The sequence below is a fragment of the Rousettus aegyptiacus genome, unplaced genomic scaffold, assembly GCF_014176215.1.
Source record: "Rousettus aegyptiacus isolate mRouAeg1 unplaced genomic scaffold, mRouAeg1.p scaffold_m13_p_2, whole genome shotgun sequence".
NCBI classification, from domain to species: domain Eukaryota; kingdom Metazoa; phylum Chordata; class Mammalia; order Chiroptera; family Pteropodidae; genus Rousettus; species Rousettus aegyptiacus.
Window position 1 is genome coordinate 29,903,364 of NW_023416295.1, and position 24,179 is coordinate 29,927,542.

General features: G+C 36.9%; 1 protein-coding gene across 11 annotated transcripts in view; it reads left to right on the forward strand.

The window, feature by feature from the left end:
- Window positions 1-24,179, forward strand: part of ANKRD44 (ankyrin repeat domain 44) — a 274,950-nt gene that overhangs the window by 181,890 nt on the left and 68,881 nt on the right. For 4 of the 11 annotated variants that reach the window (XM_036236647.1, XM_036236653.1, XM_036236651.1 and 1 more), the window contains exons 10-16: window positions 1,878-1,992; window positions 10,360-10,442; window positions 11,520-11,637; window positions 13,588-13,656; window positions 15,968-16,108; window positions 17,701-17,784; window positions 20,796-20,907. In XM_036236647.1, coding sequence (XP_036092540.1) covers window positions 1,878-1,992; window positions 10,360-10,442; window positions 11,520-11,637; window positions 13,588-13,656; window positions 15,968-16,108; window positions 17,701-17,784; window positions 20,796-20,907 — 722 coding nt within the window. The remainder of the gene's footprint in view (window positions 1-1,877; window positions 1,993-10,359; window positions 10,443-11,519; window positions 11,638-13,587; window positions 13,657-15,967; window positions 16,109-17,700; window positions 17,785-20,795; window positions 20,908-24,179) is intronic. The other 7 variants (XM_036236648.1, XM_036236654.1, XM_036236652.1 and 4 more) reach the window with 3 other exon arrangements.

Below are 24,179 nucleotides of genomic sequence, written 5' to 3' on the forward strand. Positions count from 1 at the left end.
TACAACCTAAATCCTCATCCAATAATGGTCTGTTGCACTTAACTAATACATCTATGCAATGGAAAACAATAAAGCTGTACAAAAATGAGGAAGATCTCCAAGAAGTGATCTCTAGGAGTGAATTCCAGGATATATTGTTAAGCGAAAAAAATAAAAGAGGATGTAAAAGAGTCTATGTGCTTATTTTTGCAGAGATGCATAGGAAGCATAATCAAAACTAATGAAAATGATTACTATGGGATGTTGAGGATGAGTGGAAGGTATAGAAATGAGAGTGAAGCATTTAAAAATCAAATTTTGAGCTTTGAAACATATAACTGTTCTACATATTAATAAGATAAAATTAAATCAAAGCCCAGTAAAAAATTTGAAAACACACAGAATAAAATCAACCTAAATATGTGTCAAATTGGTGATATAAACACACAGAATAAAGAATTTGGATAACTTTTGAACAAAGTGCTCCCTGTATATTCTAAAATTATTGTGAGAAAGTTTGTCAGGAAATAGGATATTTATACAGTCTCAACATCACCCCACAAATTGCTTGTTAATTACAAAGGGGAAAAGACAGTTTTGCTGTAGAGAGTGCTGGCAGGCATCACCTTAACCAAGTAATCAAACCTCTTTTTTATTGTGGTAAAATATACATAACATGAAATTTACCACTTTAACTATTTTTAAGTGTATGATCCAGTGGCAATAAGTACATTTACACTGTTGCTCAAAATTTGCAACATCCATTAATGGGATAAGTCGACCTTGTGTATGTGCTGAGGAGATGGAGTGGGAAGTGCACATCAGCTCTGGGGTATCCTTGCCAAAGTGTTAAGCCTGCATCTGGGAATGAGGAATAATCAGGCAACTCCAGAATGCATAACATTCTTCATGACTCCTGTCTTGGCCTCCAAAAATATTGATGACTCAAGAGACTAATAAATAAGTAGGAAAAAGATTGTTTTAGATTCAAGGAAACTAAGGAAACATAACAACTAAATGCTATCAGAATCTTTGATTAGATCCTGAATTTTTTTAAAAAAAAGCTATTAAGCACATATTTGAGACAGTTGGAGAAAATGGCATATGCACTGTATTGCCTAAATTTATTATATCAATTTTAATTTTCTTGGGTGTTGTGATGAAATTATGGTTATGTGGGAGAGTGTCTTTGTTCTTAGGTGTAAAAGTCATGAAGTCTAAGCTTTTTAAAGATGTTTCCTCAAATACATAAATAAATAAACTAATTATATTTACATACATATGGAAAGGAGAGAGAAATAAATGTAGTAAAATTACAAGTTAGGGAAAAATAAGGCAAAATACAATAGACGAAAATACTACTTTATTGTGGACAATGGATGATTGATGTAGACTGGATAATTTTTATAAATATAGAATTTTCAGTTCACAGTTTATGCTTTTACTCACTGTATTTTAAACTAGATGATCAAACTACATAAAATATTTTTTCTGAACTCTCTATTCCTTTTGGTTTTTATGCTGTAGTATAAGGTTTACATAAGTCTGTAATTCAGCAGGTAAAAATAAAATCAAATACATCTTCAGAATTACATTTTATGGAATTTGATTATATGTTCCTTCAGAGCAGGAATCTAGTTGTAATATTTTAGATTCTTAAATAAGACAATATGAAAAGATTTTTCAAAAGTATTTCTAGTAGACTTCCCTCTGTGCAGATTTATTAATACTCCTACTTCAGATGGTGACTTGTCCCCTTGAAAAGCATTCTTATACTTAAGAGCAGAGATGCATGCAGAGAAAATCAACATTGATCAACATGAATGAGTAGCATAGAATGTAGTATCTGAATCAATCTGAATCCTTATGTCATCCTGTGTTAAAAAAATGTCTTCTAGGAGGTGAAATCGACTGTGTGGATAAAGATGGCAACACTCCTCTCCATGTGGCTGCAAGATACGGTCATGAGCTTTTGATTAACACCCTCATAACCAGTGGAGCTGACACAGCCAAGTAGGTTACTGTAAAAATACGGTGGAATAATTGCCACATGTGGGAATACTACCAAGGGGATTCTGCCATGCAGTAGACAGTTCTCATTTATCCAGGTTAAGGTGGCTCTGTAACATTAGGCTAAACACAAATTAAATTTGAACTAAATTAAGTGACTTTTAATGACAGATGTAAGGAAGAACCAATTTTATTTTTCAGCTTCCTCAGAAAGAGGCCGAGTCCAGTGATTTTAATTAAGGAGACTTGAACTTTATTCCTAATTCTGCTTTCTAATATTCTGTTCTTTCCTGTATTCAATGTAAGTTAAGCAGGAAAAATAAAACATAAGGGGGCAAATTCAGAATTTATTCAGGTTGCCTGCTTAATTTTAATATATAATTATAGGGTACAGTTGAGTAAATACGCTTCATTTTACACTTTGACAAGAATATGTAAAACTTCTGTACAGTCTGTCACAGTGTGGGGTACTATGGGAAATTTCAGACGTAAGTTACCTGTTTGGTGCCGTCAAGGAGATCACAATTGTGTTGGAGGCTCAAGGCCTTCTTAAGACAAAGAGCCATGCAAGATAGTATAGAATAAAGTTCTAAATGAAATAGGACTTAAGGGGCAAAATGTTTGGTGTAGACAATATATGTCACAGAGTGTGGCTAGGACGAAGAGAACTCACAGGAGGCCAGAGTTTTCAGAAAAGCCTTCAAGAAGAAGTGAGTTTTAGTGGGCTTTGGAGAATGAGAATTATTTGAGTAAGGCAGAGGGCGATGGAAATCCTAAGCGGTGAGGAAAGTGGGAACAAAACGTGAAGAAAGTACAGTTCTGAGAAGAGTTTAGTCTGATAGAGCAGAGGGTGTGAGATGGTGCCATGCTCTGGCCAGAGGCAGTATCAGGTCACCAGGTGAGAGCCCAGGGTTTCACAGGCACTACCTAGGCTCCAATCCAAGCCACCTTGCTTGTGAACTGTGTGACCTTGAGCCCACTGCTCAATCTCTCTGTGCTTTAGTTTCATCACTTGAAAAATGGGAATAATAATAGTACTTACCCATAGGTTTGTTATGAGGATTAAAGGACTTAATTACTAGTAAAGCTCTCTAGTATTGGTTAAGATCTGTATGAGTATGAGTTATATAAATATATCTGCTAAGATTTTTAAACAAGATAATCCACATTAAAAGCTCTTTGAACACTGCCTAGCACATAGTAAGCTATCGATAAATGTTAACTATTATTTTATTATCTAGTGAATGAATAAAGGCCTTGAATTCCTGGAAAAAGAGTTTAGCCTTGATCACAGACTATGGGTAACAATAACTAGATTTTCAGAAGAAAAACAATATGAGGGCGGTGTAGGAATTTTATTTTATTTGTCAATTTTGTACAATAGGATTGAAGAATTGCTTGAGAATAAGCCAAAATTTAAATGGTCCAGGAAGGCGTGGTAGGTGTCAGTGACCTTATGGGATCCCAGTCTAGTGGTGAGATAAAGACCAAGAGCAAATGGCTGCAGTTTTACAAGGTTTGCTATGATAGAGGTTTGGACCAGGCCGTGGGAACTGTTAGGGAAACATCGAGTCTCTGGGTTTTGCAGAAGAGGTGACATTTCACCAAAAGGAAGGATAGGTAGGAGTTTGGCAGGTAGACAGAATTGTATGAGGTTAAAAGATAGAGGAGAAAGTAAGGAAGGATATTGCAAGAAGAGGGACAGTATTTACAAAGCACAAACATGTGAATTGTTAAAAGCAGATTCCTAAGGCTGGATTAGATGATGTGAGCAAGGGAGTAGAAAGAAATAAGGTAGAAAGACAGGAAGAGTCGCATCTTAAAGGACCTTGCATGTCCTGCTAAGGAGTTGGATTCTATTCTGAGGCATTCAGAAGCTGTTCAAGAATTATAAATGGGTGTAGGGTAGGTCGTATCTAATGATCCCATTAGTGTAAAAGATCACTCTGACAGCAGGCCAGACATATTGGAGGTGGTCCAGACTAGAAACACCTGGCAGCCTCTTGCACATGCCCAGAGGAGAAAAGATGAGGGCTCGTAGTTAGGACATGGCTGAGAGTAGACAGAGGAGAAGCGTGCTGACAAATAGTAAGAGCAGTGAATGTCTCTTTTCAGAAGAGAAAGTATCTGCTTCAAGCCAAAAGACTTTATTAACTGGAATGCTGAAGCTAAAGGAAGCAGCTCATTTTGTAGGAACAGCCGTGTACTAGGATCTTATCAGATTCCAAAGTTCCCAACCTGATAATGGCTACCTAAAGCCTGAGATCATAAATGCTCAGTGTTCGTTAAGCAGAAGGAAAATATCTAGGCACAGACTAGCTTCACCTGTGATGTGTTAATATTTTTGGTGGTATTTTTCTTTCAACTCTTGGTTACTTGGGGAATTTTAGCCAAACAACCATGAATTTCTGATTTTCTTTAAGATTTGAATCTGAGGGATAAAGATAAACTGGGCTCAATACTTAAAATTTACAAGAAATGCGTTTAACTCAATAAGTACAAAGTTTCTTTCCTCATAATTATTTTGCCTTCAACTTATGTAAATAGTACCATGTGACATTTGCATCAACACCTTAGAAATGACATCATTGTTCAAGTAGCCTTTTTTTTCCCCATTGTCTGTGCTGTGTGTCCTGGGAACACCACGTAGGTAAACATTGTCCCAGCTTCAAGAGCCACATCTGGGAATAAGAATGCTCCTTTCAGTAACAGTGGTTCATTGGGCAGCATGTGGGTGTGTGTGTGGGGGGGGGGACGGGTATATGGGAAAGGAAATCACCTAAGGGGAAATATCAAAACGATGGGAAGGAAAGTTGGAGAAGATTAGTCTTATTAAAGCCCCCAGAAAATCACTGTTCTCTCACCTCTTTGTAGATCTATGTAGGGTAGCTTGCCAACAAGGAGAAAAGTAGGCCTTTCCTTCTATAAACAAGTAAACAACATTTACGAAAATAACCCACCTTCATTCATAAACAACATGGCCCAATGTATTTTAAAAGATCTCTATATGACGAGTTTTGTGGTCCTTTCTTTCTTATGAATTTATTTGAATATTATTCTCGGCTTTGATTGCATGTTCTTTATTATTATTTTTTTTTGCTTCTCTGAACTTTGTTGGACTATTTTCTGCAACTTGACTCAGTGCTCATAGAACTTTATGTAGTATCGTCAAAGCCCGTTAGTTTTTCTTCTTTAATTTTTTTTAGGTTTGGAGCACTTGTCTCTAGGATTTTATTTGTCTTTGCCTTACCAATTATGCTTGTACTTCTTTTTCTGCCTCAACTGCAGCAGAATTAGGGAAATTATAGTTATGCGGTAACTGGATCTGACATTCATTCTTTCATTTAAATGTTTGTTAAAGGCCTGTTATGTATCACCTACTACGTCAGGTTTGTGGGTTACAGAGATCCCCGCCCTCAAAAACATTTATTATCCTTTGGGGGCAAGAGTTAAACAAGCAATTACAATCATGTATGTGTGATGCCAATACAATTGCCGGGTACCAATTGTATTGTGAAAACATATCTGGGACATAGCAAGACCAGAGAGGAATTCTGGTAGGAGTGGAGGAGACTCTAGGATGAGTAGCCATTAGTGAGGTCATGGTATTGAGTCTTATAGATCCCAATTAGAGACTTAAATTATTTTATTATAATGTTACCTGAATATGTACAAATATAAGACTAGATAGAAACTATGATTTGACTCTAATATATCAATAAATCAAAAAAATTACAAAACACATGCAAACAACTTTCACTTGAACTTTACAGGTTAGCAATCAGTAGTCGCCACATTCACAAGTGTTTACCCATGCCTATCACCCTCTTACAGGTAAAATAAATGAGGCACAGAGAGGTTCAGTTACCTGCCAAGATCACAGAGCTAGTGAAGGGTGGAAATGGGACTCCACCCTCAACAGCTTAGATCTGGAGCCTCAGCTCCAAAGCACGAGGCTTGCTGTCATTTCATGTGATGGATGATGTGATAGTCCACATTTTGCCAAAATTAATCATCATTTGCATGGGATTATGGTCTTGGTGGCTAAAGTACTAACTCTTTAGAGTTTAGTACATGCTGTAAGAGTGGAGGTTTTGCAGTGGCTTAAACAAAAGCGGTGAGACAGTGGACTCGTCACATAGCGCAAAGTCCTTTATTCAAATGATTGTCAAATTTTGTGTATACAGAAGGCTCACTGTACTGTGTTATCATTGGCTCTCCCTAGGTTCAGACATCATTTGTCTGTTAAGCACACCTTTATTTTATTCTTATTGGCCCCAGCCAATTAAAGTAGTACTCCACAGCACCTATGAGATCCTAAATACAAAGGCGAGTGCTGAAATTTGGCATAAGTATGTAGTGATAAGGTGGTCATTCAGAGGAAACAAAATATGCTTTTGTGCCAGGTGCTTTAGATTATCATCAAAAGGAAAAGACAATTTAAAGATTTTCACAGAGGACTCTTGCAAACCCAAAGATATTTTCAGTGATCCCTACACATGCATTGATTTGTTTGAGAAAGCAGAGAAGAAGCAGGAAAGAAAGAGAAGAGTTTCAGGTGGAGGGACCTGCATATGAAAAGCCTGGGGCAGGACAGAGCCTGGTTCTTCCAGGAAGAATGGACAGAAATTCACTGAGATTCTGGAATCCATGCAGGTTAAGCAACAGCCAGAACCAGAAGAGGCCTTGTAAACCTTGTCAATTTTTGGACTTAAGTCAAAAGGAACCACCAAAAATGTCTGTAGGCTACAAACGGCAAGGACCAACCTTCATTGTTGTCAGTTATATACAAATGGTATAACTTAGGGGTGCATGATAAATACTTGGAATGACATAGATAAAATTAATAAGAAATCGATATTTTTATTTGAATTGATCAATTGAGTAAGAATCATAAAATCATTTGATGATCAAAATTCATCAAATGTTTCTGTCTTATCTACTCAGTGATCAAAATTAAACAGTTTCCACCTTCCCTCAGAAAGTTGTGAGATAATTATTGTAAAGGATTTTGAAATGTAGAAAGGTAACAGAAATGGTAGCTGATTACAATTTATTCTTAGCTTTAAGGAAGCACACATCTGATTTTTAAGAGGTACAACCTGATTACAGCTTCAAAACTGACTGCTGATTACCCAGCTAAGCTAGTAATAATTGCAAAGGCAATAATAATACTAATATGTGTGATAAAGGCTAACCAAAGGCCGGACCCCCTTTATGATTGCTCTTTAAGCACGACGCAGTTGTTATCTTTATTTTCTGAATGAGGGAACTATTGCGTACTTGCCAAAGAGCAAATAGCTAGCAAGTAGCAAAGCTAGAACTCAAACCTAAACTTTCCGACCCATCACCTTAACCACAGTGTTGTGTACCAGACGGCCTAAGGGGAATCTCTAGAAAACACTGGATGCGGGAAGAGATAGCCATGTCTCTCTGATGTCAAAAGGAAAGCTTAAAAGAACTGATATTCTAATGTGCAAAAGCCCTTTCCTCACCTCTAATAGCTATCTACAATTTATTCTGACCTCATTTATTCTGAAATAACTGGATAGGAGATGCCAACTAACAGCTAAATTAGAAATAGCTAATACAAATGTGTTCCATTAATTTTATGTCTAGTCAAATAAATGTAGCATTTAACTGGAATTGGTCTCCTCTTTCCTGTAATTTATGCATTGTTAAGTTTAGTGTTATCTGACATCTTTATCTCTTGATCTTCCTTGATGTATACCTGATGATGTAAAAGCGATGCTCCTTATTTGACTAAGGCAGCCAAATCCTAATTTTCCTGCTAAAGGTTTTATGATGCTTCCTTTATAAGCAGTCTTATTTTATAACAGTAAAGGAGTAATTTCATTTTGAAATGCATGAATCATTTCTGAGGTGATTCAGAGATTCTGAATTCTACTTTTATTTTCTTTCCAATCTTGGCCTGATATTTAGTTTTCCTATTTGAACCATAGCAGCATATTCACATTCAAATGCCACTACTCGAGTCCAAATTAATATGCTTTCAGAACCTACACTGAAGTAGTAACAGTTTATTCACTACATAATGAAAAATATATATCAAACAGAATTTTTGCTAGACCTTTTAGAGTAGTTCTGCCTTCCTTATCTACTCAGGTTTATAAGTAAAGGTAAAAAATTTACATAATTAGCTAATACAGAGTGTGATGAATTATCTAAAGACAATGGTGTTAAGTGGTAAGGTCAATTAGAGATCTTGATAATGAAGTTTATGGAATATGTTACAATATTATTGTTGCCTTTATATTATCGCTTATACTTTTTATGTTTTCCTAATTGGTTTCTTATAGAGCTTGATGCTGTTTTCACTAATTCAGTTACTTATACTATTTTATATAAATATTTTTATGTATCTTTATAAAATATATATTATACATAACATGTATATTATATACATATATAATGGGCATATACAAATGTATGCGTGTATATGTATATATAAATAAATGTATCATGTATCCAAATTTAAAATATTTTTATTTTAATATATTTTCATTTTAACATTTTCTATATTTATGTACATTTATTTTATATATAATTAAATTGTGTGTGTATATATAAATATATATATTTACATATATATTTATATATATATATAAATAAAGAATGGAGAAGACTTAAAGAAATCCTGAGTAATCAGCCCTTGATTTCAGGCATGTTCTTTCAAGAACTTAAAACTATCTAAAAAATATTCTATCCATTTTCCTCTTGCAAATATCCAGAAGTAATTAATCATATATTTGTGCTTTAACAGCCCAAAATAAATAAAATGGTTAGATAAAAGCTCTTTAGCTTAAAGTTTCATTTAGTAAGAAGCGTTTAAAACATGTTACACACTTTTAATAATTACTGTGTTTCACTGGCATCAAGAGGGAGCAATATAAATAGCAGCATAAATAGAAAAGCTTCTCTCCCATCCTCCAACTCCCGCTTCCTTTTCATGAGCATCAAGGTTGTCACTGATGCAATTGCTTTTCAGATTTTTTTTTCGTAAATGATGAGAGAGGCAATTACAAGCAGTTCTCCACATGACACTGCCCGGAAGATGGGCAAATTGCATCTCTTGATGGATGCCGGCTATTATATACACTGGGTTGGAAATCTCCATATAGGGAAAGGAAAAAAATGAACAGAGGGGAAACTGAACAAAAACCGCAGTAAATAGAAAGAAGTTTCCATGAAAAGAGAGAGCAGATCTTGCAGAACACGGAATACTATGAAATGTCTGTGAATATGCATATACTTTCACATATTCACACACATCATAATAACTTTTGAGATACCAAATAAAATTCATATATCCAAAACTTAATAAAATCAGATCATATGTTTTTTTTTTTTTTTATATAAATCAAGCATAGAATCTAAAAATGAGCCACTTTGTGCCGGAGAAGAAACTTAGGTAATGAAAGCTGCAGGTATAAATAGATGTACTTGTGTTTTGCAGAGGATTTACAAAATCTGAAATATATTATTTGAATATAATATTATGAGAAATTATTACTAACATTATAAATGCTTATAAGTACACAGGAATCTCCTGATGATGCAGTTTGTTATGAACTACAAATCAGCACATGGCTTTGGGTCCTTGTTCGAGGAGAGGTGATGAGCAAGAGGAGGAGGATTTAATTCTGAAAGCAAAAGGTGTTGCCATCCAAAGGCTGCCTGTCCCTTAAGCGATCATCCTGGGGACTGTTATAGTGGGAGATCGGTCTAAGAAGTCTTTTTCTGGATTCTTTCTGTAATAATGTTAGGGAAGATGTGCTAGATTTATGATGTATATCCAAGATGTTTATTACTCCCAACTGTGTTTTTGTGACTAGTATCTTGATGTGGATTCATGTGTATTATAGAAGTCTATTAGAAAGGTGAAATTTTATCTGCAAAAAGTCAAGTTTTTATTCTCATCTAAAATTTTATTTTCAATAATACAGCCATTATTAAGCAAAGTGCTTAGCACATAAAAATCAATAACACATGTTTGTTAATTCAAGGAATAAAATAGGTTACTTAACGGAGTTGAGTGTGTATCTTATTACCTACAGCATTTAGCATAGTATCTGATTCTTCCGAAGTATGGAATAGGCGAAGGAAGGAAGGAAGGAAGGAAGGAAGGAAGGAAGGAAGGAAGGAAGGAAGGAAGGAAGGAAGGAAGGCAGGCAGGCATCAAATATTTCTTGAGTGGAAGGGTTACAAAATTATTTCAGCCAAGAGTCCTAAGCTAGGTGTCATGGATTTAGTTTTCATCAGAGAACTTCTAGAAAGGTAATTGTCCTTCTGTGTGTTTTGAGACATGTTACTGTGAACTGCTCTGTTTTTTTTTTTTCCCTCCCTCAGGTGTGGAATCCATAGTATGTTTCCCTTACATTTAGCTGCCCTAAATGCTCACTCTGACTGCTGCAGAAAGTTGTTATCATCAGGTAAGTAACTCCATTACCACAGATGAAGCTTAATGTGTCCTGAGCCATACAGCTTCAGGTGTCTGGTCAGAGTGAGTGTCTGCCTGTGCTTCATGTCATTCATTACCTTTTCTAGGAACAGCTCCTAGCGGTCCTTGGTGCTGGAGCTGCTGAAATGTCAGTATTCCAGTCCATGAATGAGTTTTGTCTGTTTTTCAAGTTAAATCGTGGGTGATCCAGTGTGAGGGGCAGGCAAGGATGGCCATAGCTTACAGGAAGTTTGTCATAAACAGAGAAAACATCTTTGAGACTAAAATGGTGGCTTACCATTAATATTTTTCAACAAAGAAGAAATACCAAATCTTCCACATTTTGACAGTAGAAAATGTTGTGTTACCTTCTCACTCTGTGGGCTCTGAAAACTTATTACAGTTGAAAAATTATTACAGTTAATTTTTATTTTTTTTTAATGTGAGCCTATTTGGAACCAAGCAGTTCCTTCTGGTTTGAAGCTTTGCTAATTTTTCTTATCACTGCTTCTGCCAACCTCCATGTATTAAGAAGTTCCTAGCTTTCAAACATGATAGAGATCTGCAAGGCAAAGATTGTTTATGAATTAATTCAAAAGATATTCCAGAGGCATTTTTTCCCTTAAGTACTTTACCTTTGGTTGATTCTGCTTTCACTGCTTTTGGCATGTTTAAAAATAATCCCTGCATGAAAGCACATTCCCCAAATCTTAAACCAACTGAAAGCTAATAATGCACTTAAGAAAATATCTATTTCAGCATGTTAAGATTACTTCTTTGCCTTCCATGTTTTCTCCATGTGTTCTGTCTGCCTATCTATTGCCCTACTTATCTCAAATTGGTTTCATAAATTTCTATCCTGGGATTGAAATATGGGACTGTGGTTCACCGAGAGCTGAATGTGAAAATAAATTCTTCTTGACTTCACGGTTCTTCCTATAAAATTGCCAAGCTTGAGCAGTTACCATTCGTTTCCATGACAACCCCATTCTGACTACAATTGCTTGCATTCTGGTTTTTCTACTAACTGATTTTTCTGTCTCTGCAATGTTTCTTGTGGTTTAACTAGGACAAAAGTATAGCATAGTATCCTTGTTTAGTAATGAGCACGTGCTGTCTGCAGGCTTTGAAATAGACACCCCAGATAAATTTGGAAGAACGTGCCTTCATGCTGCTGCTGCAGGAGGGTGAGTAGTTAGTAATTTTAGTTGTTACTTTATGACTTAATTACTAATTCATCTTAATTGATTTAAGTTGTCTAAGAATCAAAGACAATTTCCTTAGTGAAATGGGTAAGAATCATTGCCACCAAAACCAAATATCACCATGCTACATTTCCAGATTACTTGCATTTTTGCTCTTCCAAAGAAAAATTTTATCCCACCTCATATTGAAAATATTTTTATTTTGTTTTCTTCTCTATTTTGTTTTCTTTCTATTTTTTTTTTAATTATAGATTTTCAACCTATAGAATATGCATCTACTCGGTACTCCCTTCATCGAAAAGAAATAATTTGGGATTTGTTCTTAAGATTTTCCTTTTTGTTCCTGGTAGGTGGGTGATGATCAAGGGAATCCAAGATTGAGTTAATTCATGTTCATTTGTAGACATTTTTTTTTGTCCATATTTCAAAACTGATTTTTAAGCCTTTACAATGGTTAAATGTGAGCAACGGTTAAGAAAACCCGAAGAATAGGACAGAAGTGATTGAATCCTTGTCTTTTTTTAAATTGTAAAGATAATTTTTCATCAGATACTCTTTTTCATATCAGTGGTTAGATTAAAGCTCTGATCAATATATTGTTGCTATATGACCGACTGCACACTGACTAATCATTTCTCAAATGAACCTGATTGGGTAAGGTGTTAGTTCTTAATCAATTTCCTAGTCCTAAGGAATAGCAGTGCTTCTCCATTTACCTCTTTATCAGAGGCGGATTGACTGTGAAGTTTTTGGGCCCCTTATTTGCATAGTTCTTTCCGAAGTCTTATATTTAGTTTTATATTCATAATTTTGTCCTATTTTTTTAAAGAATCTCCTTCTCCCCACCTCATCCTCCCACATCACATGAGCTTCGTGAGCTACACAACTGGGATCTGTCTCTGCCTTTGATCCTTTGGCTTCATTCAGTAAGGACAGGGGCTTTATATCATCAACTGGCACACTACCTCAATACATAAAGGTCTCAGAAAGTTCTTATGTTTTATGACTGAAACAGCTTGTTCTCTGAGAAAGGTGGCTATGAAGGGTGGATGCGGAGAGAGCCCTGCACAGGATTATCATTAATGAGATCATTTTTCTTATTTAAATAATAATAAAGCAGTAAATCCTGGGCTACTTCTTAGCATCTCAAGTTCAGAACGATGATGGATGATCGTCTCTTTATGTCCACATTTAAAAAAATATCAGACCTGTACAGAAAATGACAACACACCATTTGGGATTCATGTCTGAAACTGCTGTGAGAATTAATATTTAGCTACATGCTCTTCAATAGGAAAATTCACATCGATAGGTCCTTTTTTTCTCTACTAAATATGATTTATTGCTTCTGCAAATGACAAAGAAGCTCTGGAAGATCACTATGCTCCATTACATCATTTTCGACCTTGATTCTGCACATTCATTTACCTAGATTACAAAGACAGGGAAATGCAGCTGTTTTATTTTTCATTAAGGAGAGTCTGGGTCAAAAATGGTTTTCATGTTGAATTCACTCTGCTGTGATAAAAGGTAATGCTTATCCATTCTAGCTCATTGTCTGAAGGCGACATGAAATTATTATAGGTTTAAAATGTTGTTTCATAAACTCTTGATGGTTCTGAAAAAGAATTTTAAGATAAACAATGAAACCATCACTGAAAGGTTTCGTCGTGTAATAATTATAAAATTCCTTAGTTATGTTTCATCAAGATTTTTTATGTATTGATTTATTAGCTTTGAAAAAGGAATTTAAGGACTTTAGGTCCTTAATATGGTATTACATTAATATGTTCAGTAATGTTCATGTTAGCAGAATTTAAAGCTGGAGCTATCATTTCATCTTCACCTGCACTCTGCAGAAAATAGCTCTTTCTGAAGATGGCCTGGCAATCGACCTCTACCATCTTAATGATGTTTTCCCTGTCTTTCCAGTAATGTGGAATGTATAAAACTCTTGCAGAGCAGCGGAGCGGATTTCCATAAAAAGGACAAGTGTGGGAGGTATGTAAACAGGGAACCCTGCTTCAAGTGCCAAAATAAAAGGAACCAGGAGTAATCTATCTGGAAGTTATGTTGAAATGGTAAACAGGGAAGCTAGCTGGGGAGATTCTATCCTCAGAAGGAAATCCCTTATTGTAGTGAAATGCCAGCAGAGCAGGCATAAGTCCCAAGGAAAACATCTCTCACAGATTCTATTTAGAAGTGCCAATTGTCTGTCTTCTCTTTCCTTTTATTTATTTATTTTTTAAATCTCCTACATGGATATAATTTAGAAACTTCCGTTTGCCACAAAGTAGAACAGTTTAGCCCTCCTAACTTAGAATTTGGTCACAAGATCATTTTATTATATTTATTGAACATTTCATCCTGGGATGAATCTTTAGACATGTTTATAATGTTAAATACACACACATTCCTACCACCGCCACCTCCACGACCATCGCCAGTAGCCCCTTTGGCTATTGGGACGGGTTATAGAATTTTCTTACCTTATTCCTTAGCTAAATCATGCCACAGTGCTAACTGGAACGTGTGTGTGTGTGCGCGCGCGCACACACACTTTTTTTTAAGTTACATTAAATTAAATTATTTATTTATTTTTTACATAGCATCTCCCTACTCATTTTCTCCACATACACGCTGGTTCTTGGAATCGCTACAAATTTCTTCTCTTACCCACCTACCTAGCACAGCTCCTACTCATCCTTCCAGATGAGTAGGTCAAATGACACTTCATTACCACTCTGACAGGGTGCCCCTTGCACCCTACATACTGCATGACTGCAGCACACATCACGCTGCTCTAGTGGACTTCGTTTCCTTGTCTCTCTCCTCACCTGGCTGTGGGTCTCCTGAGGACAGTGTCTGGGCCTCGTTTTCTCTTTAGCTCCAGACTCTGGCACATGGTGGATACCTAATAATTTTCAGTCTAATTAATTAAAGCAGAAGCAATCCAATATGTAAAGGTATAATTTTTTTTTTTTGGACCAAAGAGAAAATCAACTCATAAAAGTACCATAAATTGACAATAAAATATAAAATAGTTGTATTTGAAAGTTGATAAATACTTCTTGAAAAAAAGTTACTTTATTTCTAGCATTCTGTTTGACGATTATTCCACCCAAATTGGTTAGAAACACCAGATACATTGTTGAATAATTGAGGACTAAAAATAAGTAATATAAAACACATTACTTTATAATTCTGCACTACCTTGCCCTTTAAAAGGTGTTTTCTAAATGTTACCTGGTTTCTCAAAGTAACTCTATGAGGTATATGGTGACGCTTTTGATCCTTTTTAATTAATATGAAAGCTAAGCCCAGGAAACCTAAATGAGTGATACATGTACATGGAATTTTAGACCAAGAATGGACCTTAGGGAACAGCTGCTCAAAGGTCCTTACTGAAATAAAGATGAGGAAGCTCAGGCCCAGAGAGCGAATGTGGTTGGGTCCAGCTTGCAGATCTGCTCAGACCAGCACCAAGGGCTTCTGATTCCTTAGTCATTGTTCCTCCCATTAACCTACATCCCTATCCTCAGGGAGCTTATATTTCAGTGAAGAAGATGAGATGCCATCAGTAGTGAACATCAAAGCAATATGTGATGGGAGCTCAAGAGAGGCCTAGACAGGAGCTAAACAATCTCAGACAAAAGAAAGAACTTCCGGACTTGAAGATGAGTGGGGTTTTGATGACTGGACGTTGTTCAGGAAGGGGCATTCCAGGGGAAAAAAAAACATGGGCAAAGGTAGAGGTATGGAAATGATAGGGGAAACCTCCGGTCATTTAGTTTGGGTTCAATAATGTGCTCATCCAGTGGAGAGAGATGTACTCTATAAAGGTTGATTGGGACCAGCTTGGGAAGATCTTCAATTCCAGCTTAAGGAATCAAGGCTTTGTTCAGTGAGGACGACCAAAGGTTTTAGGACAGGGTTGTCATATGTGGATATTGGAGCTTACAAAACCCAGTTCTTCATTCATAACAACTAGAAATTCAGTGGAAGTTTGATTAGCACTAAGGAAATAAATAGGAATTCTATTGCAATAGTCTAAATGGGCAGTATGTAGACCTGAACCAGGATAGACACGAGGAATGAAAAGAAAGGATAGAGCTTCCGGTGGATGGCCTGAAGTAAAACAGCCACTGTTTCTGTAGTCACAGTTCCAATTTACAAAGTCGAAGGAAGGTACATCCCTTGGCCTCCGCACTCCAAGAGATGAAGAGTTTTCCACACCAATGGGAATACTGCTGTCAGTACTGGGTCTGTTTTTCAGATTGAGCGGAGTAATAAATTGCTGTTTGTTTTCCAGGACCCCTTTGCACTATGCAGCTGCGAATTGTCATTTCCACTGTATTGAGACATTAGTGACCACAGGGGCCAACGTTAATGAAACAGATGACTGGGGACGGACAGCTTTGCACTATGCTGCTGCATCAGACATGGATAGAAAGTAAAAACAGCCTTATTACTGTTTTCTCTAGGGGTAGGGTGAGGGAGGGGGAGGATTCACTGTTTCTCCATTCTTCCTTACGGAAAGTGTGACTGAAGAATCTCTCTCACCCGGACCAAAAGGAGTTAGAATTGCTTCATGCCTAACCCCGGTTTTCCCGTTCCGCCCTCTTTATGTGGGATCATTACGTGTCACTGCACAATTACTTCTCTGTTGGGGTCAAATGCCAAGTGGAGCTGTCAAGCCCAGATTTTCAGTTCATTCAAAATCTATTGTAATTTATTTTGTCATACACTGAAGTTTTCATTATAACCACTTAAATGCTTCACTCACTGTAAAACTTACATTTGCTAATATACGTCGTGCATTAAAAATACCCATCTATACGTGATCCCAGTAGCCTTCAAATATGGCATCCATATGTATAAAATAGGCACTATTGCTCTTTCAGGAGCTGGAGGAGAGGAAGTTGGTTGCCTCGAACATGTTTGGATTCTGGGTGGCTAGAAATGTAAAGTGGAAACAAGTGAGCCAGTTAAAGAGGGGAAAGGTGGGAGAGGTACCCACAGTTTGTGAGATTGTTCTCAAAGACGTAAGGACCAGGGCCTCCTTTGTAGGGACACTTTTGGTGACCCTTTCTGGAGACTGTTGAACAGTAGGCTTCCACATGCTGTGGAATTGATTTGGGGTCAGCGCTAACTCCTTGACTTGCAGACTAATGGCTTTCAAACAGTGACTCACAGAAAGAAGTACATTTTATATTATGATCCAGGACACACAGTCACATATGTATGTTTTAATTATGTATATGTAAAATGGAAACAAAAAGTTCATAAAATCATATTTACTTTTACTATGTGTAAATACATTCTGATATTTTCTCTTTTATTTCATTAAAAAAAAAAAACCCTATTGATCGCAACCCACTAAATTGATCTTACAATTTAGTAGTAGATTATGATCTATATTTCTATAGTTTGGGAAACATTGCTTGTTTTCCCCTTCACGTTTGTGTGATATTGGCAAGTCAGATGTAGCATTCAGGATTTGATAGCCATGCAGGTTATTCAAACATTTATTGAGTATCTGCTATGTGCCAGGCGCTATGCTATTCACTTGGAATTGAGTAGAGGAACAAGTATATGTCATCTGTTAAGAGCTGGAAAAGGAATCCTGGATGAAGAACAATTGCTCTTCAGATGAGGGGTGACTAGGACCTTGTTAATATGTGAGATACTGAACTGGCAAGGAGATAGGAAAGAATGTGGTGGAGTCAGAGAAGTTTAAGCTAAATTGCCTCCTTTTTACTTGAGGAGTTTAGGTATTTATGGAAAGGTAGACAACTTAATCGTTGTCTTAATCGCTGATACCTGGGTGGAAGTTTTAGGATAGTCACGTTCTTAATTGGCTTCCTTGGGAGAGAATAGATTTACTGGAAAGCATTGGAGCGAACCAAGTATATCCTCAGTGAAAACTCAGTAGTGCTTATTTCTTTTGGGGTGGGCCGTTCAGATTTAAATTGCACCAAAATCGTTAGCAACTTTTCCATTAAAAAAATTAATTATAATTGTTTTCCTTTTCCCTATGCTGAGAAGTAAGACTACCTTAGGAAATGCCCATGAAAATTCAGAAGAACTTGAAAGAGCCAGAGAGCTGAAGGAAAAGGAAGCTGCATTGTAAGTGACTTTTCAGCTCAAGCACAGGGTGCAGTTACTGATGCTTTGTCTGCTTCTCTGGGTTGCCGTGTGGGCCAGCCTCACTGTTTTAGTGTTTTACTTGGGATCTTGAGAAAGTGATGTGGGCACATTTTTAATGAAGAAGAAACTGTTCTTTTAATGCTTCTTTCAATTATGCTATCTTCACATGGAGAACTCTTTTCTAAATTTGTAGGTTTTGACATGACCATCACTGTGATTGGTCAGCAGTTTTGGAGACCAGGCATCCTAAATATCATTTCTGACTCGGCCATGTATTGTGTGCCTCAGGCAACATATTAAAACTCCTCTCAGAGCCTTAGGCTCCTCTTTTATGAGCTAGGAATAACTATTTAGCAGATCCTAAAATAAATGTTTTGAGATTTCAGTGTGAAATATACCAGTTGTACTCTCCCCTCTGACCCAAACGCACATACACACATCAACCTACAAAGAGCCCTCTGCTCCCCGCAGATAGCTGCTCCTGTTCCTCCTCAGCCCACCTGCCTCTCTCTGGCTTCTGTCAGGGATTAGAGTGGCTGCCATCACCCAGGGTGTGGATACAAGGGAAGATCTAATTCTTTCTCCTCTGAGAGTCCTTCCTGCAATACATGTCACAGTGATAGGCTTGTGCCGCTCAGTGCAGTAATCAGCATGTAGTTGGTGTTCAATAAGTGTTGAATAAAAGGTGCCCATTTTTGTGTCCTGTCCCTGTGGGACCCAATGGATATAGTGCCCTAAAAGTCTGTGCACACATAGTCCTTAACTTGTTTCTTCTCTTCTTCGGTTGTCAGAGGAACCAGTTTCTCTGGAACCTGAATGCTGTGTCCACTCTAGGACCTTCCTACCACCCACTGGGCGCCCCTCCCATGTCTAAACCATGGCATACAGTTAAAAGTTGTGTATAGAAGTTAGAAGGGTAAAGTTAGAGAGTGTGGCTGCAGGGCAGGTTGTGGGACATAACTTTAACTGTTACCTCAGTGGGGACAGGAAACACAACTGAGAATAAAGCAGAACAAGCAAGGTTTTTCCCTAATATTCCAAAATTAAAATAACAATATTAAAGACTGTAGACTTTTAAGCCACCTCAGCAAATACTCCCTTCTCCAGTGAAATGCGAGCTTGCCCTGGGCCAAAACAGCTTTCTTATAGCTGATGGAGAGGGAAAGGGCAGGAAAAGCAGAGGAAGTCTGGACCAGCCTGCCTGAGAGCTTTTATGCAAAGAGAGGCTACTCCCCTTGTACAAATACACCCTTGACCTACCTGTGCATCTCTTGATTTTGCAGCTTAGGTGCTGAAATTGCTAGTCACGGCCCTGGGAGGGGAAAAGATAGCATTCCCAGTTAAAACTTGATATTCATTTTCCTTTAAAAAGCAATATTCAAATTCTATACTACTGTTGTTGTTATTTCTAATAACACTGTTGGTAGTATACTTCAGGGATTTTCTGGTTTAGTAACTCTGGGAGCAATTTCAAGTCTTTTCCAAATTATATATTAAATTTGGCAACTGATTTTTAAAATGTCATCCTTTCAGAAGCTGAGAATTGCATGTCCTCTAGAATGCTATTTCTATTGAATGATTCTATTTAAAAAAGCCAAATTCAGTTTCAAATGAGTCACACCTGGAACTTTCTATGGACATTTAATTATCAAAATAAAAAGGACTGCCTTATAAGGCACAAATCACTAAGGATAATATCATATAGAGACTCCAATAATAGTTTGATGTATTATGGAGTATTTTATGGGTAAATCATGAAACATGTAGGTATTTGATTTAAAATATTTACCTTTCACCAATTTTTCTAGAAATTAAAATATCATTTTAATTTTATTAAATATCTCTATGTATAGAGATATTTAATTAAATATCGCTATGTATGATTTATTTACTCCTTTTGCCTTTTGCCAAAAGACAGGTAAATGTCATTTTAAAGTTTTCATGTGAACTATATAAATTTGCCATTGAAAAGTTTTATTTAAAGTATAGGCTTATATTTAGAATCTTACAGTTTTGACTTGAGTATGGAACTGAATCAGTTTGGTCTTGCGAAGGACATGTTTGTCCCACTGTCATAAAAATAACATTGAAATTCGGGAGCTGTATTCTCTACCCTGCTATTCCATCTTTCACCAGCAGGGTCATGGCATTTCCAACAGGCCACGAACGGCCTCATTACATCCTTGAGTACTTGGGTTCTGGGGTTTAGGGCTCTTCAGGAAAGGTGGAGTCATACATCTTCCTCTAACATATTCCAGAGATTGTGGCTTTTTCAGAAAAATTGCAACTCTGTCAGAAAGGTCTTTTAAAATTTATTATTTATTATTATTTTTTGGCCTATATTCCTAATGGTGTAATTGGAGCCTTTTTCTTCATACGTGGTTACTGAATTAACCCTTTACATTTTTTAAACGTTTACCCATTTCTTGAATCCTTTTGTTGTTTAGGCTTTTCTTGGGTTCTTTTTGTTGTTGTTTTCTTAGTCTTTTTAATTTTTATTTTTTAACCTTTCTATCTTAGAGCCTCTGATGGCAAGGTTAAAAATAAAGACCTTTCCTCTGAGGTTTACCCTGTTGCAACAGCTTGACCACTTCTTTATATGGCCGAGACTTCATCTTTTGAACATGGAGCTCTAAAACTCATTATTCAGTGACCTTGATGACAGAGAGGTTCTGTACCTTAAGATGTGAAGGAAAAAAACTAATTACTCTCTTGTTGCCAAAGCCTTTCCTGAATTCCAGAATGACTATTTTAAGTGGAACAAAGGAAGCTACTGAAAACTCTCTCACACACACACACACACACACACACACACACACACACACACACGACTTTCAATATATAAAGCCTCACTGCTATAGCATTTTTAAAGAAGTACTTAAACTCACAAAGTGCTTTGTGGAACATTCAGAATAGGAGGAAATTTACATTTTTTTAATTCTTTTTGGTTCAGAGATGTTTTCTAAAATACCTCATCTTTATACTTACAGATGTTTAGAGTTTCTGCTTCAGAATGATGCAAATCCATCCATCCGAGACAAGGAAGGTTACAATAGCATACATTATGCTGCTGCCTATGGCCACAGACAATGTCTGGAATTGGTGAGTGTTTTTTCTTGTTTTATTTTTTCTAACACAGACACTCACATGCACACATACACACACACATACAACCCTGAAAATGCTGGTCTTAATCTCTCAGCAAATGCCCTTGCTGCTTAATTAAGTCCCCACTAGAAATCACCTTGAAGATGTTCTGTGGTAAATGATTAAATTGTTTCCCTTTATGACATGTAGATCTCTTTTTCCCATTTATGTCCATCCTAATCTTAGAAATGACTGACAACTCTTTTCACATTAATTTGGGCTGGAAATGTTAGACCTGTGTGTGATTACAGTTTGTGTTTTAAAGATAATTTGGATGTATCAAATAAGCTCAGTATATATTTCTGGAGGCACACTTAGCACCCAATTATTAAAAAACAATGTTGTAAGATGACTTACATAATCTTTAGGCACATGGGTTTATCATGGTCCCACATTTGTAGTTTAGGGAAACTGGCAAGGGCACCAAAACAGAATTTATTGGAACTTCCAAACCACCACAAATTTTAAACCTACTGTGATGAAGAAATACCTTGTGATTTGGAGTCTGAAATGCCTCTGTTGATATAAGTCGAGAGACAGGAACTCAAATGCCCACAGGGACCAGAAATGTAAAGTAAATGAGTGAAGTGAGCCCAGGTTAGAATAGGGAGTGGTGGGGATTGTGGCAAATAGAGACGTGTGCCACATAAAGGGAGAAACAGCCAGTCAGCACCTGCTGATGGAAATCAGCTGGGAAGGCAAGACCCTGTGTTGCAAGATTTCCAGTGCTTCAGGAGAAGCTAGAACTCTGGACTTTCTATGTGAAATTTCCTATTTTGGAAATCCTGGGTGGGCTAGGAAGAAACTATTTGGGTTTGTGGCTGAATCCTGTCTGCTGCTCACCATTTGCCATCTCCTAAGCATCTCCCTTGGTTCAGCTTCACCAGGATACCTAGGGTATCCCAAACTCACTATCTCTGGTCCAATGATAGGTGCCACCTTTGCTGACTGGACTCCAGTTCTTTTCCTTATCCCTTTAGAAGAAGAAGTTTTACTTTTCAGAATTACTCAGGGGTGTGTTTGGGGAAGCGTTTGAATAATAAAATAATATATTGCACATTATTTTCATTTTTCAGGAAAGCCATTTCAGGGCCAGTATGTCTGTTATCCAATGAAAAGGTTTTCTGTCCACAAGAAGGTTTCAAAAGTTCTGTCTGATAATGAAATGACCCCCTTCAATTAGATTGACACTTGCCAAAGAGATGCTTATTCTTGGCAATTCTAAGGCATTCGAAATCAAGCGTGGGGGTGGTATTGAATGATCTTAATTTGCACTGTCAGCTGATAAGGACCCGATTATCAATATAAATTGATAGACATGTCAGCGCTGTTTGCTCATAGGAAAGAACTTCAGTGGGTCATTTATAACAGAGATGGGGTACAAATTTTCATCTCATTTTCCTAAATTATGATGTTGGAGGGAAAGTTCTATGTATTATTTCCATTTTGAAATAAATCCCAAAATTACTCTTGGGTGAGGTTCACCTAAGCAAAGATCCTGAGCAGGCTATAAACATTCTCGTTACCCTGCCCTATCCCATTTACAACAAAACACAATCCTGGACTCTCCCCTGAGTGGCATCATAAAGCCAGACCATTGCAGGTATCTTAGCCCCACTGCTTGCTCACCCAGCTATGAATGGATTCAGGAAAGGGTGACCGCTATCAATGGCATTTCTTGTGTGTTCATCACATACCAGGAATTTTGCATACTTTGTCATTTAATTTTTTTTCTTTTTCATTTTTCTTGAGAAATATTTAACATACAGCACTGTGTAAGTTTAAGGTATACAGCATAACAATTTGACTTACATCAATTGTAAAATGATTACAATAAGTTTAGTTAACATTACCTCATATATATATACAAAAAGAAACAATAAAAACTATTATTTTCCTTATGATGAGAATAAGGCCAGTTCGGATTACAAGAAGTGGGTTTTTTGAAGGGTACCTTTTTTAATATTACTCTCTTCCTCTCTCTTGGAGCACAATATCCTCATATTCCTTAGAACTCCCATTTCTTTAGGTACTAGACATTAGAAAGCAAACCAATTAACCAATACATACTAGGAGATACATTTCTAAGACTCACCACTATTATTCCAATCTTCTCCCTCATCGTACCACACAAACACCCCAGTTTTCCTAGAGCTCATTCTTTTAGCAAATTGTTCTTAACTCTGTGCTGGGCACTAGGATAATGCCAATGAAAGACGTGTTTCTGGTACTCCGGATGTCTTAACTGAGCAGGAATTATGTAGGGAGACCTTTCTTTATGTCATACTTCCTAGCCTATGCTTCTGGCCTTTAGAAGTGCACATACGTTTCTGGCCTGTAGAAATGTACATCTGTGGCCCCTATGGACCTTTCCTACCAGACCAGGGCCTTTGTCCTTTGGGAAGTGGAGTAGGATTGAAGGGGATGGTTGGCCAAGAGAGCCAGCTGATTTGTGAGGTTGGTAAAATTTGTCTTTTGCCTCTCTTCTCATCTAGTGGAGCAATTACTGTGATTATGCATATCATTAAATATGTATCATTAATTTCAATGCATATTTTATTTGACTCTGACATTTAACTTGGTGTGTGTTTACTTAGCATTCATGATTTGTTGGTCCTGTCTGTGATCATAAGCTTAGAATGTATAAACCAAGTATGGTTCTATTTCACTATAATCAAAAAGGAACATAATATTTTAGTTGTTTTCACTCTACTTCCCTATATAAACTTATACCGAATCCATTCCATGAGCAATAAACTTCTAGAAAGTAGTATGAACCCTTTAGCCTTGATAGAATAGCCAGAGTTCAGAATTCTTCCAAGTCTGCCTATTTAGGCCCGTGTTCTCAGCTGGACTTGATCAAAGATATATGTACTGTGTGTGCAAGCAGAAATCTGCTTACAAACGTGTGCTGAGAGCTGTGATCAGTCATGTTCAGCTGGGCTCAAAATATCAAAGTGGAGTGCAGGAGACTTGGCTAATGTAGTGCTTTGTGTCCGAATAAAACTTTTGTTTGAGTGGAGGAAGGGAGTTGGCAAAGAAGAGCTCGGTGCCTCTCTTGTCCTTTATCTGGAATGAATTCTTACTGGCTCCGAAGAGAGCAATCAGAGAATCATGCCCCTATTTGGAATTTGTGAATTTATATGAGCATACTATTTTTCTTTTTATAATATTAGAGATTTGTCTGTGAACATAAAGATCTTTGTGGTTTTGTTATTGGAATGGAA